Below are 11,551 nucleotides of genomic sequence, written 5' to 3' on the forward strand. Positions count from 1 at the left end.
AATCTTAAAAATGACTACAATCAAAAAATAAATTTGCTGCAATTTTTGGGGAATTACAAGACCCTGTAATCCCAATAACCGTTAGTCTTTCTCGAGATTTGTGCATAAAAAGTTACTTTTTTCGAGATCTGTGTAGAAAATATTTGAACGGTTGATATTGGAATTTCAGGACCCTGTAATTCCTTCCGGGATTACAGCAGATTCGGACTCCTACAATCATGGACTCAAACTTTTTGGCTACGAAAGTTAAGTGTGAATGTACAAGAGGTAAATTTTACTATTTCTATAGCATTTTATTTTAAACTATATAAAAATATATAAAAACATGCGTACATATCTAAATTTTTTTTTTTATAAAACCGAGATAAATTGATTTCCGTTAGCTCTGTCTCTATCTACATCAAATTCCGCTTTACTTGTTTCAATTTCAAATTATTTTTGGGTTTTAACTTGGGTCGGGTCGGATTTAGAATTGCTTGGTTCATGTTTGGCAAAGGTTTTGGGCAATGTAAATTCTGATTGGGTCGGATTGAGTTTCAAGTTGTTTGAATGTTTGACTTTGAATCGACAAGAATTTCAGACCTTTTTCAAGGTACATATTAGGTCAGATTACAAGTAGGGTATCAATGAAATTATTTTAATAGTTTATTCGACCTGTTTCTTATTTAATAATATAATAAGATTTTTTGTTTTCATTAATTTAATAGTTAGCTTATACATAAAGAAATAAATAAATATTAAATTTTGTATGATATTCTTTTATTGAGAAATTTAGATATATCCCCATCATAACTTTGTTAATTAGATATTTCCCTATCAAAACTTAAAAAATAGTTATTTCTCCATCTAAACTTACATAATTTATAAATATCCCCATTACTTGCTTTAATCATCTAAAAACACAAATTAATATCAATAAAAAAAATGTCGCTTTTAACCTTACCATTAGAATACAGCTCCTCCCTTCCCCGATTTCACAGCTCTAATCACATATGGGTCCCTGCCTCCTTGACGCGTTCTTGTCTCACTGTACCTCCACTGTTTTTATTAAAACTTATTGGAAGTTTCAATCCTGACTCAAAATTATATATGCTGTCGTTCATGTCCTGATTGTGGCTTCTCCTCAAGTGTTAGTATTCAATTAATTTTGATGGCATTGTGTGTTTTATTCAAAATTTTACTATTTTTTGGAGTGGCAAAATTATTTGGAGTAAAATCAATGAATTGTGTGCTAGTATTCAATGATTTTTTTTACTATTTGTTAAGCCACTTTGAAAATTGTTGATCCAGAGATGGCTTAACAAAACAGTAAAATCAGCAACCACAGTTGGATCAACAATTTTCAAAGTGACTTAATAAATAGTAAAAAAATTCAGAATAAATGTAAAATTTGGTCTCCAAGCAGATATTAATATGGAGAACAAGATGAACGGTTCGGATCGACGTTTTGAATTTTGAAATTTCAAATTTTGATCATATACATATCGGGCCATATGCATACGAATGCACATTAGTCACTCTCTCTCTCTCTCTATATATATATATATATAGGACTTGGCTACGGTGCTATGGGTAGCTAAGAGGTCTCCCGTGCTACGGCTCAATATTCAACTTTTCAAAATTCTAACAGTCGATCCGAACCGTTCATCTTGTTCTCCATATTAATATGCACTTGGAGACCAAATTTTACATTTTTTGGAAATTTTTTACTATTTTTTTAGATTTATTGAAAATCGCTGTTTTTCAGACAAATCTGGACCATAAAAACAGCGATATTCAATAAATCTAAAACAATAGTAAAAAATTTCCAAAAAATATAAAATTTGGTCTCCAAATACATATTAATATGGAGAACAAGATGAACGGTTCGGATCGACCGTTAGGATTTTGAAAAGTCGAATATTGAGCCGTAGCACCGGAGGCCTCTTAGCTACCCATAGCATATTAGCCAAATCCTATATATATATATATATATATATATACATACATACATACATAGGCACGTGTGTGTGTGTGTGTGTGTGTGTGTGTGTGTGTGTGTGTGTGTGTGTGTGTGTGTATATGGAAAATGCTAATATGCTACGTATAGCATAGAGGGCATCCATGCAACAGCTCAATATTTGAGTTTTTAAAATCCTAACCATCGATCCGAACTGTTCAACATGATCTCCATATGAATATGTATTTGCAAACAAAATTTTACATTTTTTCTAATTTTTTTACTATTTTTAGATAGGTAGAAAATCACTTGATTTGAAAATTCTGTACCATTCAGATCAAGTTATTTTCATCCTATCTAAAAAAAAGTAAAATTATTCTAAAAAAATGTAAAATTTGATTTGTAAGTACATAATCAATAATTTTTTTAAAATAGCATAACTTTATAAATTAACAAAATATGCAATCTAGAATATAATTAAATTAAATATTTTTTGAAATTGTACTACAAATAAATAAATTTTTTGTTCAACATATATTTTTGACATAATAAATTGGTATATATATAAGTTTCATTAAACAAGATTTACTAAATGCAATGTGCATATCTAAGATATAGATTTAATTTGTACATAACTCATTTTCTTATATTATTTATTTCAATCAAAATAAAAAAGTATGAATAATAATTTTATTATTGATATTACAAATTTTGTAATATCAAATCATGCTTTAAAATATCAAATTATTACCAAAATAAAGAATAACAAGATATAATTTTAAGTATCAACAAAATATGAATAATTTAGATAAACTTAAATTAAAATAATTAAGTTAGACTTCATTAGTTTTAGTCCGCACGTAAACACCACCTATCCGAATAACGCATACATTTGAATAACTAGGTCTGAAGAGAAATTTTGGGCCTGAAAGTTAATTTGGGTCTAGTTGAAGATTTTACTCTAATTTTATGGGCTACATGAAATTGTATGTTGATCATAAAATATAATCAACGCAATTGGTGAAAGTTTTTCACCACTTCAGTTTTTTCTCCTGCAATGTTTGTTTGCAGGCCTTGTGGCCTAATTTTTATTTGAGGGTAAGTTGGCAAGACTTGTGGCCTAATTAAGCATGACCATATATTTTTGCTTTTGTATACCATTTATGATCAAAGTTCACTAAACATTTTGTACTTGTATTAATGTATTTCTTTTATAAAAAATTAAGATCTAGTCTTTTATATTTTAATATTCATAAAAAGTCTTCACAATTAAATTTTGAAGTTGCGATATTTCACACTTAAAACTTTGCTTATTACCACAGACCAAAGGCTGATTTTCCTACCAATGCATCTTTTTATATGTATGATTTTCGTAACATAAGGTGACTATGTCTGGCCTTCTCTGTTCTTGAATTTTATAGTTACCATTACCCCCTTATTATTATTATTTTTTTGCAAAAAAAAATATTTCTATCTGATAAAATAGGTAGAATTGGGAGTTGAGAAACCCTGTGGGCCTAGGAAGCAGATTTGATTCTTTTTCCTGTAGTTGGGCTTTTCTATCATCTTAATTTTCAAGTCTACTTAAATGAAAGAAATGATCCATGGATATAATAATTAAGGGACCAACTAAAAGTAGGGGTGTCAATGGCACCCTTTTATCCATTTACTCGACCAGTATTGTATTTGATAAGATGTATATGGATGAGATTTGTTTTGTAAATTTATTAGGTACGGATATGGATAAATATTATTTTTTGTTATCTAAATGTGTAAGGGTACGGATAAAGCCTATTCCGTACTCGTTATCCGATCGGGTAATTATAAAATAATTTATATATATTATATATATTAATGAGCAATGAATATTAACTTTCTAACTATTCTTGATAGTTGTGTTACACTTAATTAACTATTAAAACACGTAAATAAATTTCAAGAAATCTCAATAAAATTTAGACCTTTAAAACACGTGTATATATATTTTTAAAACACGTGTATATATATTTGTCAAATAAATGTATTTTAATGTATTATTTAATAAATATTTATTTTATTATAATAGCATTACTTGTTATTTACACGCTACCGTTTTATTATCCGACAACAATAATGGATAAGGGTAAGGTACGAGTAAGATGATTCCTAAGGGTAAGGATAAGGTACGAGTAACGATAACTTATAGTGGGCATGAGTATGAAAATACTTCCATCCAATCCTTACCGTACCCGTTAACACCCCTACCTAAAAGGTAATCGAACTGTTTAATTTTTATAAAATATTTTTATCTAAACTTGAAAATTACAACCTTCAACAGTAGTCAACACACAATTTTTTTTTTATTATAACTAACTTTATTTGGATAGAGGCTTAAGCACGTACTTCTGAAAACACTCATATATAAGCGATAAGGAAAAATTTGTTATTGTTTGTTACTTTTCTTCACTAAAAAATGATTAGACTTTAAAAAAAAAAATTCAGGTGTTCCTGTTCCAATTCCACTATAAAAAACTATTATTATTTGCAACGATAAAAATGTTTTTAATTATCTTCGTAAATACTCCTGTCGATAATACTGACACGTTTGCTCGTCAATAATCACTTTTTGATCGGACTCGAACGCTCAACTACAAATAGTAATTAATTTACATTAATTTATAGTGTTAAATACATCGATCTTCTTCAAAGATTAGTGTTAAATATATGTAACAAAATTGGAGACAGGTGTCCAGGATTTTACACGTGTCATGTAATCTTCTTGATAAAATATTGTTTCTAATTGAAAAAATTTGACTTCTGACTAGTTTTTAATTAAGTACTAGTGGATATATATAATCATATCTTCTCATGTACCGTAATTTGATTAATCTGCTTTTCATAATACAAGCCAACTTAACACAAAAAAAAAAAAAAAAAACTAGACTTGCTGCAAATTAACAAAATGTTTGAGCAGAGCCTCCTTTTTTTTTTTTTTTTTTTCTAACACATCATTTCCTAAAACGCTAATGAAATTAAACTCTCACAGTCACTGGAATTAAATGATTCATGATTAAGTAGTAACGCATTAATTAATTAGCTTAAGAAAAAGGAAGCACTACTTTAATCAATGTAAAATAACAAACAACTGAACTAGAATAAATTATATATTAAAGAGTTTTTCTCGGCCGACATACAATCTTAAATGAAGGATATAATGAATCGACAAACAAATAAATTAACTAGAATTTTGTAAAGGCAAATCCATATAATTACCAAAAGAAGCGACCCTTTTGCAGCATTGAATTGAATACTGTGACTAATTAATGTCCCCCTTTCAGCGTTGAATGGCGAATATTTGCTACGAAACATATAATATAATTATCTATTTGTGCTCTTAAACAGTCATGTTCCGCACATTTAGCCGATTTGATGTATTAATTGCTGAAGTTTTAATTCAAATTATGACGGGAAATAATTAATTTATCACATGTGGTGGCCGACTTATCTGAAATTAGGAAACTGAGAATTATTGTTCAAAGAATGATTGTCCATACGTATATATATATTGACATGAATATTGATGTGTCTTATATGTATATAATTCGCATAAAATGGTGCTAATTTTTTTTTTTCAGAAATATTAAAATTCATGCGCAGAGGTGTCAAAAAACACTAATGATTAATTGTTGACGATTTTTCTTGATCAAGACTATAAAAATGTGTATATTGACATGAATATTAAATATATATATATATACGAACTCTATACAAAATTTTAATGCTATAAAAAGATTGAACCATGTACAGATTTTAAGCTTTTATATAATTAATTCATCATTTCCAAATCATCAAAATTTATGCGTGTAAAATGTACATGTATGCATGGCACATTAATTTTTGTGCTAACGTTAATATATCACTGGACGATTTTCTCCTTGCAGCTGGGAAATAAATCTGCTGCGATTTCAAATTCTCCTGCAATCCCTGCGATTCCAAATCCCTCCCTCCACATTTTTAAATACACAATCTCAAGAAAGAGTTATCTTTTATGTACAATTAAATCTCTAAATAAATAGAGGGAGGGATTTGAAATCTCAGGAATTGCAAAGAATTTGGAATCGCAGCATATTTATTTCCCTGCAGCTGTTAGCTAACTTCTTAAACTAAAGTAAAAAAGATAAAATTTGTACTAGCTATATATATATATATATAGATGTTTCAACGGTTGTTAGCATATTTCAAAGTTCTCTGAAGAATAGCTTATATTTAATATGTAGCCAGGATATGGCATTAATTAACCGAGAGGTTAAACAATAGGTGGGGGACAGGAATGAGAGAAATAAGGAGAAACCTCAGCTGTGAAACAAAGAGAATCTCACTGGCACGTTATTAAATCAACTTTTTTTTTTGTCACAAATGCTATGCATGCATGCATGGAGGAATGTGAAGAGAAGACAAACAAGTCGTGCCTCTAAAGAAACAAATGAGAACACTAGTTGCCTATTTTTTAAATCAAATCTCGGCCTCATTTGTTGACTAGGTTTTTACCGATGACCTATTAGGTCACAGATAGAGGCCAATTTGATTAGTGATTTCAGTTTAGGCCCCACAAACACAAGGCACCACCAGATTGCCACAGTTTTTTTTTTCCTACTAAATAATACGTACAATTAAATAATATTTTCAAAATGAGAAATCTTATATGTACTAGCTAAAAGATAGTGTACGGAGATATGTTGTTTATGTAGCTTGCCAATAAAATTTCACTTAAATACCGGCTAATAATCCATCAAAAATTACCATCGAATACTGATACAAATTATCATAAATTTAAGATTAATTGTTCGATATCTGTTAAATGTGCATCAAATTAATTGCAGCATTTTTAAATGTAAGCAGCTCGATCTCATTGGTCTTTTCAGGAAAATATGTTCAATTAAAAAGAGCTAGCTATATTTTTATATAGCCTATCTTCTATGATACGATATTAATTATTATTTTTTGAATGAATAATATTAATTATTTTATATATTCAGTGGAATGTGCATTTTCTATACAGTGTGCTAGTTTACCTAGTATAAGCCCCCTTTTTAGCTTCAAGGTATAGCTTTACAGCGGGCTGCTGTTAGACGATTCCTTTTTGTTGTTCTTTATTTTCTTCCATGTATAGTATTATATAGTAACCTCTTATATATACACACACACACACAGTATACGTACTTCTAGTGGCCTATATGTACAGTAACCTCTAATAGATATTAAAAAAAGTATTATTAACTTACATGCATCAAATCAAACTCATTCCGCACACCTCTTAATTACTTGCGAAGTTTAATTATAAATGGGGACAGCAGGAAAGCTATAGCAAAGCCCTTTTTTGTTGGGTTTCAGATACTTTACAGTACTGACGTTGGATTACTAATGATATCGATGATGATGTTGAATTAGATTTGATCATTTGAGCCTCTTTAAACTTTAAAAGTGACTATGACTAACTGTACAATGTAAGAATAAAAACTGACAGGAAATTTATATATTAGATTAAAGCGATCATGTCACAGCTATTTTTCTAATGATTAGTACAGAAGCATGTCAGCAAAAGAATAAGCACAATAGCTAAAGCTCATTTTGACTGCTTAAAAAACAAAGCTAACAAAACAAAACAAAACCCTTTTGATCATCCCCATGTTACCTATGACCCTATTTTCTCTCTCTAGATGACTAGATCTCTCTCCTAATCTTTGTAGCTCATTCCATTCCAAAAAGAGCAGTATGGAAAGATGTCCCACTGTTAGTTGCACCTTGATAATTATAGTAGCCATAAGGACTGACCCAAGAATTACTATTACTGGCACTAGTATCATAGCCGCCTCCTATTATAACAGGCCTTGCATAAGGAATAGCACTGCTGGAATAACTCCCACCTATTTGCCTGTTCTCTTCATAATGCGACATTGCACTAGCACCACTGTTTGTACCGTTGCTGGCACGACTGCCAGTAGAGAAATCCATGTTGAATCCTGAGCCAAAGATCTCAAATCCAGAACCTAAGCTTGAACTATTATAATAGCCACCATGTTCTTGTAGTTGTTGTTGCTGTTGTTGTTGTGGGTAATGCAGAGCTAGCAGAGATAAGTAATCTTGGCTCTGCTCCGCACTAGTAGATCCAGATTTCAAGATGTCGGAGGCCTTCTTAGACGAAGACATGCTGCCAATTGGCAGATCACTGCTTAAAATGCTCTCCACATCGTATCGGCTCATGTCAAAGTTGGTCACGGCATTGAGACCTCGAAATTTGATAGCAGCAATGTCATATGCTTCTGCTGCTTCTTCTTGTGTGCCTATAGAAGTAATTTGCATTGATGTTGTTAGTTAGATTGTATAAAATAAGGTAATATATACCATGTATTAATTATTCCTCTTAGAATTAATAACGAGTTAGGCTAATATGACACTAGTGTTATATCAAACTAAATAACACCACATCTTAAACCCTTAGATCTGCTTTAAGATTCGTACAAAATGAAGTGCTTGAACAGTAAAAGCGGATAGTACGAATCTTAAAGCAGATCTAAGGGTTTAAGATGTGGTGTTATTTAGTTTGATATAACACTAGTGTCATATTAGCCTAACTCATTAATAACAATTACAGCTACAGCTGCTGTTGTTATTAAACGTCCATTTTGACAAATTATTCACATCAGACAAAAAGTTGATCTTAATTGGATGGAAAATTTTCATGGATTTTTATAGCTATTTCACATTTATATTGCAAATAATATATAGTTTCACGTACTGAAAGTGCCAAGGTAGAGATCTTTGTTTCCGGCAACACGGCCAATCCTTGCCTGCCATCTGCCATGCTGATGGTGTCTACCAAATGATAAATTAAAAAGAAAATTCAAATTATAAGCGTACTCTTGGTATTCTATATCTACACACAAAATAATGGAAGTACGTACGATTGTACGAAGCAAAAACAAACAATTAATTTATATCGATGATAATTATTTGTGGAAATGAATTAACCTTGTGACACCCCTGTATATGGAGGCTCCTCTAGAGAATCCGCTGCTCTTTCTGGATAAAAAATGAAGACAACTTGAAATTTAAAACAAGGCCTTTCTATATAACTTAATTTAGACTTCATCGTTATATTAATCATTAAAATCTATCCATGTTAATTAAAGAAAAGGGAAAGAATATCAGCAAATTCTAAGACCTTCGGAGCGAAGCAACAAATTCCTGTCGAGTCATAGACTTCATCTCTTCTAGCTCCTTTTCATAGTTTGAAACCTGGCAATAAGTTCGCATGATAAATACATGATAAAGATGTATTATTCTAAGGTAATATTTATATATTCCAAATAAGTGTTTATCTCGTGCATACTGGGAAGTTGGTGGTGGTAGTGGGACCCCAGTACTTGAGCGCTGCGAGATCATATGCTCTTGCTGCCTTGTCCTCTTTATCATATCCTCCTAATAAATTTATAACTTCGGATGATTAGCACATTGATTCATCAGCATTATGAATTGTAATAGCAACAAATTTTTGCTTTACACACTGTAAAGCATATGATTACTAGCTAGTATCTGTTCCATTATTGTATATATAAAAAGGAACTATATATAGGATTGATCAATTAATTTAATTTGCTCCAATATTATAGAGAAATACTAGGTTGAGGTCATGGATGCTCACCCAAGTAGACTGTGCATAGTAATATCGTCCGTCAGGCGGTGACAGCCATGTGAAACAATATATATAAATGTTAGAAACATATAAAACCAACATTGACAGTGATTATTTAGTCGTGTATATTTGTTCGTAGGAACAATGATATACATACCTTGGCGCCCTTTGCGACTTTGGCCTTCCCTACGACAACTGTTGTCCCATAGATGCGCTTCATATCGTCCTGTCCAACGGTGTCTTTTAACAAAAAGAACAAACAAATAATTGCGTTATATATGTATGGACATTGATAATTGGTAACTAGCTATTTAATTAATTAGCTAGCACATAAATGTTTCAGTGAAATTTGTTACAAGTATTGGAAATCTTCTTGGACTTTAATTTTGACAAATGCGGCCGTGGAATGAGACCATTTTATGGGTAAACTCGATCGATCATGCATTTCGATTTACATTTTTTAAATCAAGGCAAGCCAAAAGCTACTATATATTAATAGCACAATGTTCTGCATACACATTAATCTTCCCTCTAAGTTCTGTTGTGCTTAAAATATACCCACAACTACAGTTAACTTTAAAAATTAGAACTTTACATAAATTAACTCGGACAATATCAATACATTCTTTCTGTAACGGTGCAAAAAAGAAACTAATAATATATGTAGCCTTCTCAGGGATCAACATTACTTAGATTCTCAGGCTATATAGCTTTAAAATTAAATCTACATAAAATCAGAAAACAACTCTATGTATTAAAATAGTACCTAGTGACACCTCGGTATATGGAGGTGCGCTGGCCGAATGTCTCTGGCATTTTCTTTGTCTCAGTCTCTGGCACCGGTGTTGCCGTCACCATATCGAGGCCGCCACCAGAATCCTGTGGCTCTGTTGGAAGCCCGCTAAAAAATTCAGCAGCGATGCTTCCCAACTCCCCACAGCCTCCAATCTCCTCAGCACCAGCACAGGTAGTACTACTGCCTCCACCGAGAAAGTCTTCCAGCTTTGGTTGTTCGCCTACCACCTGACCAGGTGTACCTATATATATATATATATAAATCATTGGAAGAAAAACAAATCATTAACAAAACTGCATCTTGTAGAGGCGGTGCTATACAAATTGGAAGAAAAACAAATCATTAACCTAAAATTGTCATATTTTTGTTTTATTCGCCCTTCTATATATATCATATATACTGTTATTTACTCTCTTTTAATTTGCAGAGCTCTCTCAATTAAGCTTACCTGACCAGAGATGAGAGAACTGTGTGTAAAATCATTGGTTTAATAAAAAACTATACGAATATGCCAAAAAAACGAAACTAATCATATATATGATAAGAAAGAGGTGATACATGGTCAAAGAAACAATAAGAGGCAGGTGAACCATACCACTTGTAGAGAATGCTTCAAAGAGGCCAGGATGATGGGAGAGAGAGAATGAGAGCCATTGGTCGGAAGGGTTTAATTCCATGACTTCTTACTTGAACAGTTCTCTCGTATAGAATGGTTGTGTAGAACTAAGGAGACCGATATAAAAAGAAAGATTTGAGGGTGATAATTAAAGAAGACAGAGAGAGAGAGAGCGCACACGAGCCGAGGCGGGCGGATTTAAAGAGTTTAAAAGTTGGTATGAGATAAGATGGGAAATAGCTAATGAATAGTAAACAGTGGATTAATTAAAGAATGAGATAAGTGTTGGTAAGGGACGTGAGATTAGGGTTGTAGGAGACACATGCTTTCTTCTTACTGGTTGTCTCGGCGGTCTTACTGACCGCCCATGGGAACACAACCGGTACAGTGTACCTCTCCTGCATGCACTCACTAAGGACAGCGTATTTTTGCATGACAAAGTCATTTATGGTATGTACTATATTACTATTATTACATTATAAAATTATATATATATATATATAGAGAGAGATGGGCTATGGTGCATTG

The 11,551-nt window shown here is 31.7% G+C and overlaps 1 protein-coding gene across 1 annotated transcript; it reads right to left on the reverse strand.

The window, feature by feature from the left end:
* Window positions 1–7,436: 7,436 nt before the first annotated feature.
* On the reverse strand, window positions 7,437–11,125 carry LOC144558117 (AP2-like ethylene-responsive transcription factor AIL5). Its single transcript, XM_078306849.1, has 9 exons — window positions 11,003–11,125; window positions 10,378–10,648; window positions 9,769–9,851; window positions 9,621–9,629; window positions 9,309–9,397; window positions 9,141–9,214; window positions 8,948–8,998; window positions 8,715–8,791; window positions 7,437–8,259 (listed from the first exon to the last, which is right to left on the reverse strand). The coding sequence occupies exons 1-9, from the start codon at window positions 11,082–11,084 to the stop codon at window positions 7,667–7,669; spliced, it is 1,329 nt and encodes a 442-aa protein (XP_078162975.1). The 5' UTR covers window positions 11,085–11,125; the 3' UTR covers window positions 7,437–7,666.
* Window positions 11,126–11,551: the final 426 nt, after the last annotated feature.

The sequence above is a fragment of the Carex rostrata genome, chromosome 8 (assembly GCF_964058835.1).
Source record: "Carex rostrata chromosome 8, lpCarRost1.2, whole genome shotgun sequence".
NCBI lineage: Eukaryota > Viridiplantae > Streptophyta > Magnoliopsida > Poales > Cyperaceae > Carex > Carex rostrata.